Consider the following 24,785-nt stretch of genomic DNA (forward strand, 5'->3'; position numbering starts at 1 on the left):
GGAAACTGGAGTTTGATATCAAACAGGACGAGATAGACGGAAACGATACCAGGCACTGGAGACCGATATGAAACAGGACGAGATAGACGGAACGATACCAGACACTGGAGACTGGAGTTTGATATGAAACAGGACGAGATGGACAGGATCGATACCAGGCACTGGAGACTGGAGTTTGATATGAAACAGGGTGAGATTGACAGGAACGATACCAGGCACTGGAGACTGGAGACCAATATCAAACAGGACTAGCTAGACGGGATTGATACCAGACACTGGAGACTGGAGTTTGATATGAAACAGGACGAGATAGACGGAAACGTTACCAAACACGGGAGACTGGAGTCTAATATGAAACAGGACGAGATAGACGGAAACGATACCAGGCACTGGAGACTGGAGACCGATATGAAACAGGACGAGATAGACGGAAACGATACCAGACACTGGAAACTGGAATTTGATATTAAAGAGGACGAGATAGACGGGAACAATACCAAACACTGGAGACTGGAGTTTGATATGAAACAGGATGAGATAGACAGGACCGATACCAGGCATTGGAGACTGGAGTCTGATATGAAACAGAACGAGATAGACGAAAACGATACCAGACACTGGAGACTGGAGTTTGATATCAAACAGGACAGGATGGACGGGAGCATTTTCTATTAATGTTTTCTTCATATATAGCGTGGTCTTTGCAGTCAGACTGCCAAGAGACACGACAATGGCAACAATTTCAAGCATTTTCAAGTACTTCACCCAAAACTCAAAAAAAAATTCCTCAATTTGAAAACACAACATTAAAATTCAAAGCATCTTCCAGGGAGGCAGCACGGCGGCGCCGTGTGGGGCACAGTTCTGAGGTCATGAGATCAAACTTCCTGAGTGGAGTTTGCATGTTCTCTGCGTGGGTTTCCTCCCACATTCCAAAAACATGCATGTCGGGTTAATTAGCTGGTCTAAATTGTCCCTAGGTGTGAATGGCTGGCAACCAGTTCAGGGTGTCCCCTGCCCACTGCCCGAAGATAGCTGGGATGGGCTCCACCACCCCCGCAACCCTACTGAGGATAAGCGGTGCAGATAATGGATGGATGGATGGCATCTTCAAGGATTTCAAGCACCCGTATCGACCCTACTGAGGATAAGCGGAAAGAGATAATGGATGGATGGATGGACGGTATCTTCAAGGATTTCAAGCACCCGTATCGACCCTACTGAGGATAAGCGGAAAGAGATAATGGATGGATGGACGGCATCTTCAAGGATTTCAAGCGCCCGTATCGACCCTACTGAGGATAAGCGGAAAGAGATAATGGATGGATGGATGGATGGGTGGACAGTATCTTCAAGGATTTCAAGCGCCTGTATCGACCCTACTGAGGATAAGCGGAAAGAGATAATGGATAGATGGATGGACGGCATCTTCAAGGATTTCAAGCACCCGTATCGACCCTACTGAGGATAAGCGGAAAGAGATAATGGATGGATGGATGGATGGGTGGACATTATCTTCAAGGATTTCAAGCGCCTGTATCGACCCTACTGAGGATAAGCGGAAAGAGATAATGGATAGATGGATGGATGGATGGATGGAAGGTATCTTCAAGGATTTCAAGCACCCGTATCGACCCTACTGAGGATAAGCGGAAAGAGATAATGGGTGGATGGACGGCATCTTCAAGGATTTCAAGCACCTGTATCGACCCTACTGAGGATAAGCGGAAAGAGATAATGGATGGATAGATAGATTGCATCTTCAAGGATTTCAAGCACCCGATTTCAAGCACACTAAACCTTCATGATTCCCCATACGCACATCAATGTCCGTCCCAATATATCCGCATTTAAATATAAAGAAAAAACAATATTCCCATGATGCATTGCTGAGCTACTGACAGATGCTTCAAACACTGAGTCTGTAACTGTGGACATTCCTTGTTTCCAGCACGTCATGTCGGTCTGAACAAGCGTTGCGATAAAACAGCCGGGCCTGGTTAGACGGGAACAAAAAAAAAAAAAAAAACGGTGACTGAAAGAGTCCATTGATGGCGGCTGCCTCTCAGCTTCCACTTAGCGTCTAAATCACTATCAGTCGCTCTCCTTTCCCCTCCAGCCAAAAAACACTTTTGCAATCCAAAACCTCTTCGCCTGACTCGAGGGACTACCTGAGGTTATGCAGGACCGCCTCTGTGTTCCAAAGAACTATTATATGAGGGACTTAAAAAATATGTTCAATAACAAAGGTAGACAAAGTAACAAAACAGAAACAAACAAAAATATCCAAACAATAAACACAATCAACCTGACGTCCTCTGGCGTCTAGACCAGTCAAGAAGGAGCCATAATACTACGGTACAGGTTTGGACACTGATGAGATGCAGGTGTGCACACTCCTGCCAGTCCCCCCAGGTTGGCGCCCTCTAGGGGAGTTGGAGGAATGGAGTGCCAGACAGCAAGGGATCTCATAGAGGTTAGATCCCAGGTGTCAAACAAGGAGCCCGCGGGCCAGATCAGGCCCGATAAGGGATTGAATCCAGCCTGCGGGACAACACTCAGAGAAGCGCAAGAGAAAAACAAGCTGCAGGTTGAAATATGTCCACTTGATGTTGCCAAAGCCAGGTGCCTCTCACAAAGACACTGTACTTGTATTTATTTATCTCTCTCTTTCTTTCTTTTCTCCCACTCTGTCACTCTCTGTGTCTCTCTTTTTCTCTTCCTTTGTTGCTCTTTGTTTCTTTCTCCCTTTGTGTCTTTTAACCTGTTTTGCTCTAACTTCCTTTCTTCCTTTTCTCTCTTTTCTCTTTCTCTCTTCATACCTTTTGCCCTTTCTTTTCTCTTTTTTCTTCTTCTGTTATTCTATTCCTCTTTGGATTTCTTTCTTCCTCTCCCTTTCTTTTCCTCCTCTCTCACGACTTTTTATCTTTTGTTTCTCACGCTCCCTCCCTCTCTCTCTTTTACTTTCTTTGTCCCACCCTCTCTCCTTTTCCCTCCCTCTTTCTCTTATTTCTTTATCTCTTTTTCTTTGTCTTTAATCTACTAGTCCGGCCCCCGACAGAATGTTTGTTCTAATATGTGGCCCCCGAGTTCAAATGAGCCAAGTGTTCTTCGCTACCAATACGGGGACATAAGCAAATGAGAGCCATTGCCGCCGAAACCTTTGGCCGTGGCAGATGAGAATCCTTTGCTGTCCAAACCTTGGACAGAAGCAGACGAGGGCCCTGGGCAACTGAAACCAGGGATAACAGACTCCTTCACTGCCGGATCAATGGACAGAAACCATTCAGGGTCCTTTGCCGCCAAAACCAGGGACAGAAGCACCCGAGTGTCCTTCGCTACCGATACGGGGACATAAGCAAATGAGAGCCATTTGATGCCAAAACCTGGGACAGCGGTTGCCTGCAGTCCCTTCCTGCTGAAACCTTGGGCAAAAACCGTTAAGGGTCCTTTGCCACCAAAACTGTTGAAAGAAGCAACCAAGGCTCTTTCTTCAGTGAAACCAGGGACAGACACGGCATAAGATCCTTCTCCACTAAATCAAGGAACAGGAATGGTTCAGGGTCCTTTGTTGTCTAAACTGGGGACAGAAACAAATGAGGGTCCTTTGCTGCCAAAACTGGTGACAAAAGCAGCTAAGGGTCTTTCTTCAGTGAAACCAGGGACAGACACGGCATAAGATCCTTCTCCACTAAATCAAGGAACAGGAATGGTTCAGGGTCCTTTGCTGTCTAAACTGGGGACAGAAACAAATGAGGGTCCTTTGCTGCCAAAACTGGTGAAAAAAGCGGCCTAGGCTCTTTCTTCAGTGAAACCAGGGACAGACACGGCTTAAGGTCCTTCTCCACCAAAACAAGGAACAGGAATGGTTCAGGGTCCTTTGCTGTCTAAACTGGGGACAGAAACAAATGAGGGTCCTTTGCTGCCAAAATCAAAGACAGAAAGGGCATACAGTCCCTGTGCCACCAAAACCAAACCGGTGACAGAAACACCTGAGGGGGTCCTTCGCTGCTGAGACCAGGTATAAAAGCAGTTAAGGGTCCTTCACTGCCGAAACAGAGGACATAAACAGCCAATGGTCCGTTGACCAGGGACAAAAACAAGCTAGGGTCTGGAACTGGGGAGTGGAATTTTCTCCCTGGGTCCTTTGATAGGGTGGAATAAAGATGCAGGCAAGTAGGTATGGACACTGATAGGGGTCAGGTGGGTGCTACCCAACCACTCCCCCCGAGGGCCCGATCCTCACAACTCGCAAGTCCCTTACTATTTTTTGCGAGAGCGCCAAACGGGGGGTGAACCAGGTCCAGGTATTTCCCAGGGCTTTGATTACAAGCCAGAGGAGACTCTTTGTTCCGGGACATATCTTTTTGCTCAGTACTCGCTCAAACAATGGCACGGGGGCCGGCGGGCTTTGTCTAACCTTAAAAGGGCCCGTGAGGCCCCCGCGTCGGCACCTGCCGGCAGGTAACTGATATCTCCATTAGAGGACTGACTTCAGGACCACAAAACCACATCAACAACCAATTCTTTAGCATGTCATGTGACTCATACGTTTATAAATGCCTGTCTGCTATTGGTCGACATCATATGAAATGCTGGTCTGCTATTGGTTTGTATGAAAATGCCAATATGCACAACTACCTCCCACAATGATTTTCTTAGGGGCAGCGATAGCCGAGTAGGAATAGTACCCGCTTGGGACGAAGAGGTTGTAGGTTCGATCGTTAGAATTAAATGTCAAAGTGTCGTTGGGCAAGACACTGACCCCTTAATGCCCCCAATAAGCAGCGCTATGGGTGTGTGCGTGTGTGTGAATGGGTAAGCGTGAAGTACATTGTACAGCAGGGGTGTCAAACTCGTTTTAACTCGGGGGCCACGCGATAGGACAAACATTCTGTCGGGGGCCAGACTAGTAGATTAAAGAGAAAGAAAAAGAGAGATAAAGAAATAAGAGAAAGAGGGAGGGAAAATGAGACAGGGCAGGACTAGGAAAGAAAAAGAGAAAGGGAGAGAGCGTGAGAAACAAAAGATAAAAAGTCGCGAGAGAGGGGGAAAAGAAAGGGAGAGGAAGAAAGAAATCGAAAGAGAAATAGAAAGACAGAAGGAGAGAAAAGAGAAAAGAAAGCACAAAGGGTAGGAAGAGGGAAAGAGAAAAGAGAGAAACGGAAAAAAGGAAGTCAGAGCAAAAGAGGTTAAAAGACACAGAGAGAGAAAGAGACAAAGAGCAACAAAGGAAGAAAAAAAGAGAGACACGGAGAGTGAAAGAGACAGAGACAGAGAGTGGGAGAAAAGGGGTGGAAAAGAGAGAGAGAGGGAGAGAGAGAGAGAGAGAGAGAGAGAGAGAGAGAGAGAGAGAGAGAAATACAAGTACAGTGTCTTTGTTGGAGGCACCTGGCTTTGGCAACATCAAGTTGACATATTTCAACCTGCAGCTTGTTTTTCTCTTGCGCTTCTCTGAGTGTCGCCTCGCGGGCCGGATTCAATCCCTTAGCGGGCCTGATCTGGCCCGCGGGCCGCCTGTTTGATAGCATTATTGAAATACAGTCTATTTTCTGTTTCTCTCTTCCTTGAGTTCAGACACCAGCAAACAATTTTTGAATTATGAGTCCCGATACCTGTAGTGATGCTGAAGAGAGAAAAATACATGATAACCATGGAAACAAAACTTGTGATGGTCAAAAAATACAAAGAAAGCACACAATTGCTAAGGAATATTGTCACGGTTACCATGGCGCCAGCTGCGGCTCATTGATAGATTTGCTTTTCCGTCTTTTTAAGCTCAGTGTTCTCATTTTTCCTTTGTCAGTCCGTCAACGAACCTCTGCCCCGCAAGACGTGGGTTTCGACTCGGTCCTGTTCCTGTTGGTATTCCCTGTCCGGTATTATTCCCATTTATTTTGGCCTGTTTAATTTCGGTTTCCAGTTTGGTTTCCGTCTATTTTTGTCCTGTTCATTTTCTCCAGTTTTCGTCCCTGTCTAGTTTGTCCTGTTTATTTTGATTTCCAGTTTCAATCCTGTCCGTCCTGACCTGTCCGGTATCGACCCCATCTGTCCGATATCTGCTCGGGCAATTGGTATCGATCTCGTCAGCCTCTGGCTTCCTGTCTTTCCACGCCAGACTGCTGCCTAACGTGCACGACTCCCCATTTCCCGTAAAATAAAAGGCTTGTGTGGGAACGTCACGCGTTTGGGTCCTGATCCTGTTCCGGTTCTTGACAAATATGGCTGTGAGCGTTTGGAGCAATTATTAAAATTGTAAAACAATTTAAAAAATGTTTTAATGAGTTAAATTATGAATTTCATTATTTTTCCAGGTCCTCATTTCGGCCATTTTGACATTAACAACAAATGATTATATCCTATTTCATGAGTCACATGACTCAAAAGGTTCTAAGTTGCTTGTCTCCCATTGGTTGCGTCATGGTGTCATGGAAATGCAAAAAATTCCATTGGCTAAACTTCCTCCCATGTTGCCTTTCTCCTTATTCAGTCCAGTATATAGTGTGTTTTGCAAAACTGTACTGTACTTTTTTGTTCTGTTTTATTAGCTATGGCTCCCAAAACCTGCGGTGATGCTAAAGGTAGAAGCCAAAACATAATAATCATTGAAATAATCAAAAACAATGGTATGGAGGTATAACCATAATCACTCGACTATCTGGATTTTTATCAAGAATGAAGGAATTTAAGCAAAAACATATTCCAAGGTCATGATACTCTTTGCAAGTAGAAGCTTTAAAGTCAGTTTCGATTTCAATCTGCTGCCCTTTCCACCTTTGCATTCACCCGCTACTCCACTCTACCAGCTCAAGTCACGTAACAAATAATCCAAATTGTCTTTTACATATATATTCATTTATAATGTTATCCAATCATATGCAGGTATATATAAAGTAGAAGTTTTGAAGTCAGTTTCTATTTCAATCTGCTGTCCCTTCCACCTCTGCATTCACCAGCTACTCCACTCTACCAGCTCAAGTCACGTAACAAAAAAATATTTTTTTTCTTTTCCAAATGTATTAATCTATAGTGTTATCCAATCATATGCAGGTATATATAAAGTAGAAGTTTTAAAATCAGTTTCGATTTCAATCTGCTGTCCCTTCCACCTCTGCATTTACCAGCTACTCCACTCTACCAGCTCAAGTCACGTAACAAATAATCAAAATTTTCTTTTCTACATATATTTATTTATAATGCTATCCAATCATATGCAGGTATATATAAAGTAGACGTTTTAAAGTCAGTTTTGATTTCAATCTGCTGTCCCTTCCACCTCTGCATTCACCAGCTACTCCACTCTACCAGCTCAAGTCACGTAACAAAAAAATATTTTTTTTCTTTTCCAAATGTATTAATCTATAGTGTTATCCAATCATATGCAGGTATATATAAAGTAGAAGTTTTGAAGTCAGTTTCGATTTCAATCTGCTGTCCCTTCCACCTCTGCATTCACCAGCTATAATATTAGTTTCCATTGCTATGCAGATGACACTCAACTGTATGTGCCACTGGAAAAAACTGGACATTTAAGTTTTAGAAATCTGGAGGATTGCCTTACTGAGATTCAAAGATGGATGTCAAATAATTTTTTACGCCTTAACCCAGAAAAAACTGAAATGTTGATTATTGGTCCAGCTCACTGTCGTCATTTGTTTTCAAACATTACCCTGAACCTAGACAAATGTAATATCACCCATAGTGACTCGGTCAAAAATCTAGGTGTTATATTTGATCCTAATCTGTCGTTTCAGTTACATGTGAAAAATATTACTAGAATAGCTTTCTACCACCTCCGTAATATTGCGAAGATTCGTTCAATGCTGTCCCAATCAGATGCAGAGATTTTAATTCATGCGTTTATTACTTCTCGGCTTGATTACTGTAATGTATTGCTTTCTGGTCTCCCGATGTCTAGCATTAAAAGTTTGCAGCTGGTTCAGAATGCGGCAGCTAGACTTTTGACTAAGACTAAAAAGTTTGAGCATATTACACCTGTATTGGCCAACTTGCACTGGCTCCCAGTCCACTTAAGATGTGACTTTAAGGTTCTCTTATTAACATATAAATGTTTGCATGGGCTTGCACCCTCTTATCTCTCCGATTTGATTTCCCCCTATGTTCCTGCACGGAGTCTGCGCTCGGAAAATGCCGGTCTACTTGTGATTCCGAGAGCCAAGAAGTCTGCGGGCTCGAGAGCGTTCTCCATCCGGGCCCCGGTGCTGTGGAATGCCCTGCCTCTGGAGATAAGATCTGCAACCTCAACGGAAGTTTTTAAATTGAGGCTTAAGACACACTTCTATTCCAAAGCATATGATTGATGCCCACCTCGTATTCTGTTTTGTCCTGTCTTTTTCTGAGGCCTGCCTGGCTGATACGAAGGAGAAGGATGATTTGGGATGGGTCAGCGGACCGGGGTCTGACCTGCAGCATGTCAACCCCTGCATTTACCAGCTGGCGTCGTCGTTGATGTCATGCTCTTTCCGGACATTTTCAACATCTTACCTAGTGTTTACTATTCTGTGTACAGTAATGCTAATTGTAATTCACCCTGTTCAATCCTGGAAGGGGGATTACCACATGTGAGGTCCTTTCTCAAGGTTTCTCTTTTCTCCTCACACTGAGGTTTTTGAGTTTTTCCTTGCCCGCATGCTGGTTTGCTAGTTTAAGATCAGGTAATTGTGTAATTTTGTAACTGTAATCCTGTGCAGTCCTTTGAGACATTTTTGTGATTAAGGGCTATATAAATAAATTTGACTTGACTTGACTTGACCAGCTACTCCACTCTACCAGCTCAAGTCACGTAACAAATAATCAAAATTTTATTTTCCATATATATTCATTTATAATGCTATCCAATCATATGCAGGTATATATAAAGTAGAAATTTCAAAGTCAGTTTCGATTTCAATCTGCCGTCCCTTCCACCTCTGCATTCACCCGCTACTCCACTCTACCAGCTCAAATCACGTAACAAAAAATGTATTTTTTTCTTTTCCATATATATTCATTCATAATGTTATCCAATCATATGCAGGTGTATATACACGTAAGTCGTACTTTGTTTTTCTTTTCAGTAGGGGGAGTTATGGGCCAATCAGTTTATATCCCATTTTACTTTACGATCCCAACCACAGAAGGGATTCATGCTGTATCCCGGGGCCCTACTGTATATAGGAACTTAAGAGCAGGAGTCATGGGAATTCCATCACTCTCCATTGTTTAGGCTGTTGAAGAGGCGCCGGAAAGCGTGCTTGGGTTTTATTCGGGGCCCCCTGCTGGGACGCTCAGGTTTGAAGTATCATTATGTTACCGTTTGTTTGCACTGAGACAAGTTAAACACGGAGACTCGTTCGAAAGGGGCCGAAGTCAGGGGCTTGTGGGGGGGCTCACTGCGGCCCACTATTTGGCATGACGATTCACTTAAAACTCTAGGGTACCCGATACATGACCCGACACAAAAACAAAGAAACAAAAACAAACAAGCTAATAACGCCGGCTACTTTCTGTCCTTTTTTGGCAACGCCGATAACAGGAAAGCCCTTTTGTTTGTTGTGCGCAGGCGGATGATTAGCTACATTAGCCACCATGCTACAGTTGCATTTAAGGAGGGGTTAAGCCAGCATGTCCAATGTCCGGCCCGAGGGCCAGTTACGGCCCGTGAGCAACTTTTCACTGGCCCGCGGCCTCTGTCATATAAAATCAATAATTTGTGGCTTCCCAGTAAACAAAACAAAAGCAATTCATGGGAATAGTTATTTGGCCAAACGCCCTCGCCTTTCTATAAGAATTAGCTACTGTTAATGGAAAAAGGATAGTTGACTGTGAGGGCCGCCACTTCCAGGACAACATAAGAGTATTTTTTCACTGAACTCCAAAACAACAAAGAATATGATATCAAGAGTCACTGTCAGGTGACAGGTCGACTATAAAAAGCCGACTGGAAATGAAAGCTGTGAAAATGTGAAGCAACTGGACGCTGTTTTAGCAACACAGCAGCGCTTTTTCACGAGACCCTCGCGGGTCAAATGAAAATTCTGCAAACTTTTAACAGTGATTTTTTTTTTTTTAAACCGTTCCAAATAACGCCATGCTGAATACTCACCCCTCACACATTTTAGCTGCCAAATCTGGCCCGCTTTTTGAAAAGTTTAGACACCCCTGGGTTAAACGGAACAAGATTTGTTTCCCTCCCAGTGTTTGGAAGCAATCAGTAAATTGTCTGCAATTAACTTGAATACAAATTACATTTAATGCAAATGATATTCACTGACTGAGCAGTGGTGCGAGGTCAGGGAACCCTAGTGGAAAATGTTGTTTACAGGAACGGCGGGAACGGGACGAACGGCTGATAAGATAATCAGCACATCCAGACGCAGAAAGGCCCTGATGACGTAGAAACGCTCGGTGTTGTTTTGAGTACCCCAGACATCGGGACTCTTCAACGAGATGGTGAAGCCCAGGGGGCTTCCTTGGCGCGCCCATGGGAGGAGTCGTCACGCTATTATGCGGGCACAAGATGGCCAATAGGGGAAAGCTAAAGGACTTGAGAAAAAGGCTTCCCACAGACTCCAACGTCGCTTATTCGGCCGTTTTCGATGGGGTACACTTAGTTACATTTTTAGGGAGAATAAATATGCCCCCAGCTTCCTGTTCATCTTTTCCCTCAAAAACAAGCACGCATAAATTGTTGGGTGAAGGTAGGTTGGTTAATGGAGTTAGATAACTAATCCGAACAATTTGGTAATTGGTACGTTTTAATATTTATTTCCCAACAATTCTCATACCCTAGTTAGTGCCTGAGTACATCCAACAAAGACACTACCATTAGCATCTATCCACAATAACCCTATGAACATTTGCGAGCATGGACTGGTAAAGTCATGCTAGCTGCTAAAGCAAAGCTAGCCTCTTAAGATTTGCTATTCTCGAATGTCCGCTAAATCCAGCAAAAACATTAGCATAAGCAGCTATTATCCGTGTCCACAATCCTAGCATTAGTAGTTACAGGGTTCATGGCTTTCATGGCCTAATTCAAGTACTTTTCAAGGCGAATGTCAAGCATTTTTCTGACTTTGCAAAAACAATACATTTCAAGTATTTTTAAGGATTTTAAAGGCCTGTACGAAACCTGTAGTTAGCGCTTGTGACACTGGCATTGGCTGCTAAATTGATTGACATGAATGGCTTAAGTGATGCTACTAGCTCAATTGAGCTAGTGTCTGAAGCGATAAGCCTTCGGTACCGTCTGTAATCGTGGTAAATGTGAACTCTACCAAATAAGACCGACAAACTGGCTGTGCTGGTGAAAAACATCAAAGCGTACAGGGAGTGCAGTTTGCTGTGATTTACGGAAACGTGGCTCAGGTCTAGCATCCCGGACGCTAATGTGGAGCTACCCGGCCTCAACGCTGTTAGACAGAGATACAAAAGCCTGCGGGAAGCGGAGAGGAGGCGGACTCGCTATCTATGTGAACACGAGGTGGTGTAACCCTGGGCACAAAAATTTCCATCCGCCGCAGGGACGTCGGACTTTTGGCCTAGCGTCTGACGTCATCCACTCCGCTGTTGCTAAACTACAACACAACACCCCGAGGCCATCCTGTTTATCTGTTAATATACAACAAAGGATACTGCTGGAAGTGTGAAGTTCCCTACGGGATGAATAAAGTATCTATCTATTCAAGGATTTTTTACATTTGACTATAAAGGATTTTATACGATTGAATACAAGTTACATTTATTGAGTGCAATGAAGATTTTCACTGAGTGGGCTTCCGGCCACGCTGTTCCAAATGCGGAATGTTTTGGCTGGGGAATTTTGATAACAGGATTCTGACAGAGGACGGCAGACGCTCAGTGTGGTTTTGAGTTTTTCCATACATCGAGGCAAGGTGGTGGAGCCGTGGAGCCCACGTGGGGGCTTTCTTGGCACGCCCATGGCACACCAGCTTGCGGAAAAACGTGGAAGCGAGAATAGGAAGCGGAAGAACGAGAGAGGAGGCTTGACAGAGACTCGAGCGACACTAATTCGGCCATATTCGGTGGAGTTCACTTGGTTAATTTGTTTAAGATGTATAGAAGTCTAGATGGATAGATAGATACATGTTTAGATTGATAGATATATGTTTAGATAGATGGATATATGTCTAGATAGATGCATAAACAGATGTCTAGATGTCTAGATAGATGTCTAGACAGATAGATGTCTAGATGGTTGATATCTAGATAGATGTCTAGATAGATAAATGTCTAGATAGATGCATAAATAGATGTCTAGATGTCTAGATGATGTCTAGATGTCTATATAGATGGATAGATGTCTAGATAGATGGATAGATGTCTAGATATATCGATGTCTAGATAGATAGATTTCTAGATGTCTAGATATATGTCTAGAAAAATAGATAGATAGTTAGATAGATGTCTAGAAAGATGGATAGATGTCTAGAAAGATGAATAGATGTCTAGATAGATGTCTAGATGTCTAGATAGATGTCTAGATGTCTAGATAGATAGATGTCTAGATAGATGACTAGATAAATAGATAGATAGATAGTTAGATAGATATATGTCTAGATAGATAGATGTCTAGAAAGATGGATAGATGTCCAGATAGATGTCTAGATGTCTAGATAGATGTCTAGATGTCTAGATAGATGTCTAGATAGATAGATAGATAGATGTCTAGATAGATGTCCAGATAAATAGATAGATAGATAGTTAGATAAATATATGTCTAGATAGATAGATAGATGTCTAGAAAGATGGATAGATGTCTAGATAGATATCTAGATGTCTAGATAGATAGATTTCTAGATAGATGTCTAGATGTCTAGATAGATAGATGTTTAGATAGATGTCTAGATAGATAGATAGTGGAAATGCCGGTCTCCTGTCCATCTTTTCCATCAAGAGCGCGCATTGTTAGGTGAATGTAGTGAATGTTGTCTTTGGTTAATGGAGTCAGAAAACTCATTCGAACAATTTGGTAAACGATACATTTTAATATTTAATTCCTAACACTATCTATCTATCTAAACCTCAAAACATCATTTAAGCAGTAACGATTTTCCAGGAAGACATCGGCCAATCAATGCAAAGCAGCCCGAATGGAGCGAGGGGGTTGGAACACCCTGCTCGATAAGCTTCGGAGATTCCGATTGGTCGGCTGTCGGGAGCCCATCGACATATCAACAAACGACTAAAGTGGAGATAACGGAACATTGTGTTTTCTCCGCCGATTCGGATTCCGCCACCCACCGTGACTCTTTCGTCCCGGTCGTGGATGTTGAGGCCGTCCTTCTTCCAGGAGATGGTGGGTTCGGGATGCCCGCGGGGGGGTTGGCACTCCAGGACAGCCGGTTCTCCCGCCGCCACGATCACGTCGGCCGGGTTCTGCCGGAAATCGTCACGTAGAACTGTGGAAAATACGGAGAAAGAAATGGTGAGCTGTTGCTACATCTAGAAAACAACCGTCCGGCAGATGTTCTTCTGCGTTGTGACCAATGAAGGATTTTTTATGTTATTTATTTGACTATAAAGGGTTTAATACAATACAAATTACATTTTGTTGAATGCAGTGGGGATAGACAAGAATGATCTTTACAGAAAAACAACAAGAACGGGAACAAGGGCTGACACGGGAAAAGTGTTCTGATTGTGAGTCCTTTAGGCATGGCGGTGCCTTTTGGCGAGGAGGTGGCGACTAGGTGGAGGCCATGTGAGGAGTCGGCACGCCCAGGGGAGGAGTCACTATTTAAATACTCTGTATCAACACGTTATATTGTTGTATTTTTCTACGCAAGGATACTGCTGGAAGTGTGAATTTTCCCTACCGGGATGAATAAACAATCTTTCTCCATCCATCTATCTATCAATCTATCTATTTATCTAGCCATCTATCTACACATCTAGACATCTATCTAGACATCTAGACATCTATCTATCCATCTATCAACATATCTATCTATAGAATAGAATAGAATAGAATATACCTTTATTGTCGTTGTTACAAAATGGGTTAACATATTGTGACAACGAAATTGGGCATGACACTCCAGTTTTACACATTCACAGTGAGGTATGAGCCAAGAAGATAAAGGAACAGAGAAGATAAGGTTATAAAACAAGGGGGATAAGGCTATAGTTATCATTGACATGGTATTTACACAAGAAATGTCGGCATGTGGGATGTTACATACAGTGTTGTCGTGATACCGTTGGTATCTAGACATCTATCTAGACATCTAGATATCTATCCATCCATCTAGACTTCTATCCATCCATCTAGATTTCTATCCATCTAGATTTCTATTCATCAACATATCTATCTATCTAGACATCTATCTATCCATCTATCTATCTAGACATTTATCTATCTATCTAGACATCTAGACATCCATCTATCTATCTATCTAGACATACATCTATCTAGACATCTATCTATCTATGTATCTATCTATCTATCCATCCATCTAGACTTCTATCCATCCATCCAACTTCTATCCATCCATCTAGACTTCTATCCATCTATCTATCTATCTATCTATCTAGACATCTATCTAGACATCTAGACATCCATCTATCTATCTATCTAGACATCCATATATCTAGACATCTATCTAGACATCTAGACATCCATCTATCTATCTATCTAGACATCCATATATCTAGACATCTATCTATCTATCTATCTAGACTTCTATCCATCCATCTAGATTTCTATCCATCTATCTATCTATCTATCTATACATCTATCTAATATTATTATTTGTTGATTGGATGTTGGATAGGAAGAAAATGTCTCCGATTTATCGATTTTACAAGAATTCCGTCAGCAACAAGAGATAAATCGTCTCAACCTGCAAAAAAAAGTAACAACGCCTTCCAAGTTGGCGGTGTGAAAGAAAAAAAAAACATGGAAAGCACTCGTAAATTCCTGGCCACACAAGAAGCACACGTATGGAGAGTAAGCCCCTTCAAAATAAAGTGAATTTATTTCAAAAGCTGAATGAAACCTTATTCCCTTATTCCCAGTTTTATTGTCATTATGTATTTATTTTATTGAGTTTTCCCTATTTGTGATTCTACTTTTCCTATCTCTTTCGGTTTCATTATAGACCCTTTATTATCTTCTTGAGAATAAAAGAATGGAGGAAAAACAAATTTTGGGAACAGGCGAGCCACAATACGGCCATTTTGTCATAAATCATCGACGTCAGTGCGTTTTAATCGACATATCTGGTGTCATGACGGCCACATTATTGTCGGAACCGCTTTTGCACGAAGAGTTCTCCGCCAGAAAAATAAATCCAATAAAATAAAGAAGAGAAGCACCGCAGGGACTTTCCAGGCCGACCGAGCTATTAGATTCTGTAATCAAAACATAGCCGGCGACGCGAAGAGCGAGAGTCGGCTCCTCGCCGTGGGTCTCGGCCGCCTCCCTCGCTAGAAGCCACCCCCCGCCGTCCGACCCCCGTCGAGGATGTGCAAAATGAATAGGGAAAGATATGAGAAGCTCGGGGGAGAACTGGCATGGTGCCTTGTTTACATCTACACCGCTGCTGCGACCCCTTGCCAAAAAATGCACCCTGCGCCCCCCCCATGACAGCAGTCATCATCCAAAGCAACACCTCCCTGCTGTAAACACAGCTGAGGGCGCCCCCAAACATGCCTTTCCCCAGCTAGGAGGCCAACCTTTGCCAAAAAGTCTTCCTACAAGTGCTGGGACTAACTTCTTATAAAGGAACGTCATTAAAGCCGCAAGGTTTAGTCTACGTTATTGAAAAAAAACATTTGATACCATTAACCATAATATACTATTAAAAAAATGGAAAGATATGGCATCAGGGGAGTGGCTTTACAATGGATTCAAAGTTATTTGACAGGGAGGAAGCAATATGTAAAAATGGGAGAGTTGCCATCTGAATACTTTGACATCTGTTGTGGAGTACCACAGGGTTCTATTCTGGGTCCACTGTTATTTAATATACAGTGGAACCTCGGTTCTCGACCATAATCCGGTCCATTTCTTTGTACGAAAACCGATTCGTACGATCGCGGAAGCCGTTTTTTCCCATTAAAAGTAATGTGAAATTGTTTTAATCCGTTCCAACACCCTGAATGTTGACCATGAACGTAAACATGAAGCTAACCCAGGCTAATCGTACGTTAGCGTAATCTTCTGTAAGATTACGAAACATGAACGTGTAAAAATAAAAAAATCAGGTCGTTTACAAGTCATTTAGGACCAGGGTCTCCACAACAAGTGGTGAGCGGTTAAAGGAAAGAAAATAATTATGAATAGGATTTCTTACCGGTCGGCAGAAGCCATGCTGTATTCCTGAAAGAAGGGAAACTCGCACACCTTCTTTATATTTTGCTATTATTTCTTTCTTAGATGCAATAGTTGTACGCACTACTCCTCTTTTTTCACCTGTAGCAACTTTGCTGCTTGCACCAACCTTCTTCCGAGGCATAATTAGGGGTTAAAACACTCCCTTCGCCGCTTTTGAAAAACGAAAACAGAAAAGGAGTGCGCGTTGCCGTGACAACAGTTCCTTACGAGGGGCGGGGGCAATCTACACTTGTACGCCGCTCAGCGTCGCCCGTAGCGTACCGGCGTTTTTTAATGTTTCAAAACTATTGAAAATAGTCATTTTTGCAGACGACACTAACATTTTCTATTCAAATGATAACTATATTGATTTGGTAACCTGTATTAATCATGAATTAATAATCACACGGGAAAAGGAGACAAGTGTTCTGATAAGCTTTCTTGTTGTGAGTCCTTTAGACATGGCAGCGCCTTTCGGCGAGGAGGTGGCGACTAGGTGGAGGCCAATATCACATAGAAAACTTTTGCTGACCCGCTAGGTTGCTTCGACCTTCCTTGCTTTAAAAGCATTGTTGCACACGTTATCCAGTTTGACCAGTATGACCATTGAGTCTCACGTGGTCACATTGACTCTGTGGTCGGGTGACCAAGGCGGTATAAGACTAGGCACTAAGACAGACTTCTTCTACGTCATGCTGAAAAAGGCACCAAAAGCTGTGTATTCAATCTTTCCGGCATCAAGTAAATAGTCAAAAGAGAATATGCAGTCGCCTTGTTCTAGTATTTTTCTAGTATGGTGATTATTTAGAATTAAAAAAACGGACTGATAACCAGGCTAACCTTTCATCGTCGACAATGAATTTCATTATCGCTAGATCGATGAACAGTCATCTTTGTTTTTCGCGGATAAAGGTTACCAAAACACCCCGAAATAGTCAGAACCCGCACAATACTCAATGTACAGGCTCAAGTATTTGTTCAACAAATCAAATCATTTGTTTTAATAAAACTTGTGAACTGTCAAAATACAATTTTAAAAATAATCTTGCTGTTTTATTGCACAACTGTATGGATCATGATACTTTCCCGCTATCATGTGGATGTTGGAGTGGAATATTGCATATACTTTACGGTTCTGTCCCAAAGATACCATTTATTTTTCCATTATCAAAGATTTTCAAGAAAACACCACAAAGCCACGCGGGAAAGCCATAGAATTGCACGTGGCTCCAGAGCAAGTCTAGAGGGTGGAGAGGTCCAACTTTGTTGGTGATAGAATGCATCTTTCTCTGTTCAGCCAATCAAAATGCAGATATTGATAGTATATATTGAGAATAAACATGATGCACGACTAAAATCCGCAAAGTAGGAAATTCGTGATAAAACAGCTATGGCCTTTTTTCTCAACATATCCAGGCTAAAATGCTCCTAAACTTTACAAATTTTGGTACTTGATGTTATTTTTGTATGTTAGAACTTGATATTTCTCACACACCGGTCGTACTGCGAACACCTGATCCACAAACCCTCTTCCTTTTCTGAAACCACTCTGCTCCTCCATCACCACCTCATCTGATCTTCCTCTCACTCTCTTGATCAAGAATTACCTGGCACAGACAGCAAACTGATACCTCTCGAATTGCTACATTCATATTTATCACCTTTAAACTTCTACCATGGCACCACACATGCACTACGTCAATCAACAGGAACCACACCACTTCAAAAGCATACATTCAACAAGCGTACTAACCAGTCAATCATAGCTGTACCACCTTTCTTCAAGCATTCAGCAGTACAACCATCCAACCCAGGCGCCTTCCCCCTTTCATTTCTTTCACTGCCCGTTGCACCTCCCACAGGCTTCACATTTAAATCACCCCAACACGGGCATTCTCCACATACTACCGATCGCCTCTACTCTCACTTCTCTCCCATCCTCCACATTTAGCAACTCCTCAAAATACTCTACCCAGCTCGTCCTGACTGCACTACCGCTAACCAGCAATCTACTGTCCTTATCTTTCACTTTCTCTTCCTGTCCCTCTCTCGTGTCCTGTTTCATCTGGAGGGACGAAAGCATGACCGACTTGGATGTCGGGGTGCTTAACTTGTTTGAGTGTTTGGGCATTTGGGTCTGCCATGGTCCGAAAAAAATTGTGTGTATTTTTTTGCTACTTTTTCCCTTTTTATTTTTTATTTTTTTATTTTCTTGATTTTGGTATGTGTTGTCTTGCTGTCAGTCCCCCCTCTTGAGGGATATGACCAGGATGGGTAAGGTAAGGTAAGGTAAGGTAAGGTAAGGTAAGGTAAGGTAAGAGAGAGAGAGATAGAGAGATAGAGAGATAGAGAGCTAGATAGATAGATAGAACATGATGGAGATACCCTGTTGCCTACCCCAAATGTGCGAGGATGCCGACCTTTGCCAAAAAGTCATCCTCTTGTCTTCTAACAGGGCCTCTTTTTGGCAAGCCGGGGGGAAAACAAGGTCAAAAAGGCGACTTTGTGCGTCCGTGTGCAGGATAATGAATCTTGTCTGTGGTCGTAAGCCGGCAGCTGTCTTTTAATGGATAATATTTCCTGCGCTATTAACACGGAGGCCAGATTGCATGGAAATGAGAGCGGCAGCGCCAAATTGTCGTTTTCACATGTCGAACACGCACAAAAAGATTTCGGAACGGGATTTATGGACAGAATCGACTTGGCCGGCGTGCAGAAACAGAACAAGGAAGTTGACGAGGAGCTTCGGAAATTAAAGATGGCGGAGATAAGCCAGCGGAGGCCGGAGCACGCATCCCGTGGACACAATGCTAAAACACTGACTAGATCTAAATGAACAAAACATGGAGAAAGACATGATATCTTGTAACAGAAACTGGTGCACACAGAACTAAACATGAAAATATGAGGGCGCTGATACACGCTCAAGCATTGATAAACCAACACCAAAATGTTACAAAACTAACAGAACAAAACATGAAAGGGAGACACCATAATATGTATTGGAAAACTAACTACTCATAACTGAACCAAACATGAAAGGGGGGGGGGGGGGGGAATGACCTACTCTTGTGTGGATAGAATGACTTTATACAGTTCCAACACCAAACCAGCTCTAACAGTCTACAACATGATAGGAAGACAAGGCAGGATATGTTGTGACACGCACAAGACGATTTCAAAACATTATTTATTGACAGAATCGACTTGGATAGTGTGAAGGAACAGAACAAGGAAGTTTACGAGGAGCTCAGGAATTTAAAGACGTCATAGTTATGTTAACACAGGCTCAAGTGGGAATCTGTTGTACACAATACTGGAACTCTAACTAAATCTAAATGAACAAAACATGGAGAAAGAAGACACGGAATATCTATTCTAACATAACAGTATAAGAAGGCAGGGAATATGCTTACACATTGATAGAACAACAACAACAACATGTCACAAAACCTGGACACTCTTACAGAACAACACATGAAAGAAAGACACCATAATATATCTTGGAATACCATCAATTTCTAACTGAACAAAACATCAACAAACATGAAAGAGGCTGACACGGGGACCTACTTACCACATGGATGGAACAAATTACATAGTGTTCCAAGATCAATCAGCTCTAAAAGACTGAAACATGAAAGAAAGGCAATAGAGAATATGCTGGAACAATAGCTTAAACTAAACAAAATACGAAAAGAGACAAAATGAAACAGTGAAGAATATCAACCAGGTCTAACTGAACAAAACTTGAGAATGCGAGGACCAGGGAACACGCTCACAAGTGGATAGAATAACTTTACAGTATAATGTTCCAACACCACGTAGCTCTAACAGAACAAAACATGAAAATGAGACAACACAAGTAGCATTCCCGCATGTGGCCTGAACAATAAGAAGCTGTAACTGAACACAGCACGAAAGTAAAAAGATACAGAACAGTTTGGAATACAAACTAGTTCTAACTGAACAAAACATGATTGTAAAACGACAAAAGGATCATTCCCACACGTGGACAGACTAACAACAAGATTGCCAGGACGACAAGACAATGAAATATGAACAAATGCGGAAAACGTGAAAATATCAACTACCTCTAACAGAACAAAACATGAAAATGAGACAACACAAGTAGCATTCCCGCATGTGGACTGAACAATAAGAAGCTCTAACTGAACACAGCATGAAAGTAAAAAGATACAGAACAGTTTGGAATACAAACTAGTTCTAACTGAACAAAACATGGACAGAAAACAACAAAAGGATCATTCCCACATGTGGACAGACTAACAACAAGATTGCCAGGACGACAAGACAATGAAATATGAGCAAATGCGGAAAACGTGAAAATATCAACTAGCTCTAACAGAACAAAACATGAAAATGAGACAACACAAGTGGCATTTCCGCATGTGGACTGAACAATAAGAAGCTCTAACTGAACACAGCATGAAAGTAAAAAGATACAGAACAGTTTGGAATACAAACTAGTTCTAACTGAACAAAACATGGACAGAAAACAACAAAAGGATCCTTCCCACATGTGGACAGACTAACAACAAGATTGCCAGGACGACAAGACAATGAAATATGAGCAAATGCGGAAAACGTGAAAATATCAACTAGCTCTAACAGAACAAAACATTAAAGGACGGCGACACAAAAAAAAATAACATTCCCACACTGCGCAGGAACAGGAACTGAATTTCGAGTCGGTCGTAAGCTAACGCAATTAGCCGCTAAGGTGGCCTCTGCTCTTGGGTTCATCACCTCTTTAACTATCTCTCTCTTGCTCGCCCGCTCACTAACTCACTCGGGAGAAAATTGAAAGCAGATGTCCAAATGTGAAATTAAAAGGAGATCCGCGAGATGCCCTGCCAAACATTCGGGGGGAAAAAAGAAGAAAAAAAAAAAAAAGAAAACTAGCATGCCACACGCAAGCTAGGTTAGAAAGATCATGAGCTTTGTTCCGAGGAAATGAAAGAAACAGCGGCAAAGGAAGAAAATAAATAAACACGATTTTTGTTAGGGGGGGAAGAAAAAGGAAAAGGAAAATTCGGAATCCCGGCCCTGGACTTTCCTGCAAATAAGAAAAAAAAAACCCCACAAATGAATACATCAAAAAAGTATGAATGTTTTCAAATAGCTACATTTCATGTTTTGTTCTGTTATAGTGAAAGAGTGTTCCTGTAGTATAATTCAACGTCACCCTGATGTGGAACTCAAATTGTTGTTTTGTTCACGCGAGGAAATGGTCCTTTTGTTAATTTACTGTTATGTTTTGTTCAGTTATATTACAAGTTAGCATTGCAACATGTTCTGCGTTATCTACCTTTTATGTTTTGTTCCGTTAGATTCGGAACATGTCCCATGGTCACATTGTGTTGGCACTCTGGTTATTGTTCTATTCATGTTTTAGTACATAGCTTTTGTCTTCCCTTAATCGATGTTTTGTTCAGTTAGATTCCAAGTTAGTATTGCAACATGTTCCGCATTGTCTCCTTTTAATGTTTTGTTCCGTTAGGAACATGTCCGATGGTCACATGGTGTTGGCACTCTGGTTATTGTTCTATTCATGTTTTAGTACATAGCTTTTGTCTTCCCTTAATCAATGTTTTGTTCAGTTAGAGTCCAAGTTAGCATTGCAACATGTTCTGCGTTATATACATTTCATGTTTTGTTCCGTTAGATTCGGAACATGTCCCATGGTCACATTGTGTTGGCACTCTGGTTATTGTTCTATTCACGTTTTAGTACATAGCTTTTGTCTTCCCTTAATCGATGTTTTGTTCAGTTAGATTCCAAGTTAGTATTGCAACATGTTCCGCATTGTCTCCTTTTCATGTTTTGTTCCGTTAGATTCGGAACATGTCCCATGGTCACATTGTGTTGGCACTCTGGTTATTGTTCTATTCATGTTTTAGTATTTAGCTTTTGTCGATCTTTATCAATGTTTTGTTCAGTTACAGCTAGTTAGCGTTCCAGGAGCATATTTCATGACTCGTCAATATGCCACTACTTGTAGTGGAAATGCGTCTTGTGGAAACATTCAGGTTTTGTTCTGTTAAAACTAATTGATATTTAATCCTTCTTCCTTGTCTTTCTTTCATGTTTTGTACTCTAAGAGCTGGTTGGTGCTGGGAACAATCTGTATGTGTTCTCTTCACGTGTAAATATGTTTCCCCAGTGAGTTTTCATTTTCCATTCATGTTATGTTATGTTATGTTAAGTCATGTTATGTTATGTTAGAACTCAATATTGCAACATATTCTGCTTTGGCTACCTTTCATGTCGTTTTGCTAGAGTTAGTTGATGCTGCAATACTATGTAGTTATTTTACCTGCCTCTTCCTCCTTTAATGTTATGTTCTGTTAAAACCAGTAGCTACTTCAAGATATCCTTCCTCGTCTTCCTTTCACTTTTTGTCATGTTAGAACTGGTTGGTTTTGGAGCACTGGTTATCTTATTTACAAGTGAGTGCCTTTCCCCACATCCTCTTTCTTCTGTGTTATTTTCAGTTAGAGGTGGATGGTATTCATTTAGATGTAGTTAGTGTTATAACACGATGAATGAGGATTGATGAGACAAGCAGCTTTAATATATTTGAAGACTAGAAATCCTGGTAAACTTTCTTGTTCTGTTTCTTTACACCAGGGATCTATAATGAATCAATACTTGAATATTTTCCTTTGTCCATGAAGGCCATGAACTGGGATTTGATGTAATTATTTTTATAAATGTAATGAGTCACAGCGCCCCTAGTGGTGGGAGCAAAATTCCAAGCGACCTTGGATTAGTGGCATGGTTTAAAGGTAATGGAAACAAAATGTGGTTTATGTCCTGGAAAGTGATTTCAATGGAAATGTCCAGCCGGCAACATGATTTCAAGTTTGGTTCCGTCACATCTGTCCAAGTCATCCTTTTGTCGGGTTTGCGTGACTTCAGTCAATAAAAAAAGAAGAAGAAAAAGAAAAAAAAAGGATTCATGGCCACTGCAACTTTGAAGGAAATGCTGCCTTTTAATCGGAGACGTCATGACTTTTTAGAAGGTTTCTAAGATTTCGTTTTGTCATGAAAGCAACTTTGTTAACTCTCGTAATATTTTCCTTTCATTTTTTGTTCCCGCTTTCAAACTTCCGGCCCAGGGACCGAATGCAGCCCTCAAATGATAGCTTGAGGCCTTTGATTTAATATAAAAGTTCAAGGGACAGTGAGTATTATTTGACCACTCGATGTTGCTGTTTTTCTGCTGTGCAACTGCAATTGAGTGCTAAAAAACACAGGAAAGGATACAAACTACAGAGACTCAAAGTGACCATAAAGCCCCCCAAATATTTTTGCCCCGCCTTTTGACAGATTTATGCCAGGACCAGAACGGAGACAAGACCCACTTGCGTTGCGTTTCTCACAAGTTTTAATGAAAGAAAGGGTTGCACCCACGATCCGGTGATTGCTGGACGCAGGAAGCAGGTCGCTCTCGACGCGGAAGTGGATCTTCCGTGGCGAGCGATGGCGGTGTCAGAATGGAAAAACGGGTCAGTAGACAGAACAGGAGATCAAAAACGTTGTTGGGGTCAGAAGCAAGGAGAGTAGACGTGGTCGGAGACAAAAAGAGGTTGAAAGCCGAGACGGGAGAGTAGACGTGGTCAGGATCAGCCGGGGGACAGACGTGATCAAAAAACAGGTGGGAGTCAGGGTCAAAAAAGGCTTGCCTAGAGTACACTGAGGTTTGCAGACGGACTGACAAAAGGGGAGTGGGGTCGAATAGGGACATAGAGACAATCAGAGTCCAAAGCAGTTGGCACCAAAGGAGTGTGTGTGTGTAAACATATTGCGTGTATTGTATCTCTAGCGCACTAAGAACTTTTTTATAGACATTTTTATTGTTTAATACCTCCTGCATTCATTCATTATGGTCGGTGTAAAGTGTAAAGAAGAGGCGAGCCGTTTCTTTTGAAATGAAAGTGGAATAAGAAGGCTTGATGCGGTTGAGAAAATGGTCGGATCGCTTTTCTTTCAGCCATTTCTTTTTACCACGGAGGATGAACTCGCCTAACTCTTGAAGCCCATCTTCCAAAAGTAAGTTAAACTCAACTTTTTTTATCTTTATAGAGCATATTTTATGAAATGTTTATTTTTTAGTAAAAATAATACAGTCTACTAATCAAGCCCTAAACTTACTTAAAAAAACCTTAAAAATATAAAATATAGCACTGAAGAAACTTACCAAGAAATTCAACTCACGAATGATCGTCCAGATCGTTTGTATGTAGGGCAGCGTCTGTATTTCTATTTGTTTTAATATGATTTTCCCTTCCCCCCCCAACATATGTTTGCCTGGAGAGGGATGGGCACCTCCAGGCTGTACTTGCCCACCACAAACCACAGGAAATAGTACCCCTACCACCCGTGTGGTTAATGGAACCAACCAACCAAGGAGGTATAA

At 42.0% G+C, this 24,785-nt stretch overlaps 1 protein-coding gene across 1 annotated transcript in view; it reads right to left on the bottom strand.

Moving 5' to 3' along the window:
- Nucleotides 1–24,785, bottom strand: part of LOC148358976 (roundabout homolog 1-like) — a 362,675-nt gene that overhangs the window by 72,824 nt on the left and 265,066 nt on the right. The window contains 1 exon segment of the mRNA XM_088345902.1: nucleotides 13,264–13,421. Within this exon segment, the coding sequence (XP_088202028.1) occupies nucleotides 13,264–13,421 (158 nt within the window).

Source organism: Urocampus carinirostris, chromosome 10, assembly GCF_059441175.1.
Source record: "Urocampus carinirostris isolate Australia breed hairy pipefish chromosome 10, RoL_Ucar_1.0, whole genome shotgun sequence".
NCBI lineage: Eukaryota > Metazoa > Chordata > Actinopteri > Syngnathiformes > Syngnathidae > Urocampus > Urocampus carinirostris.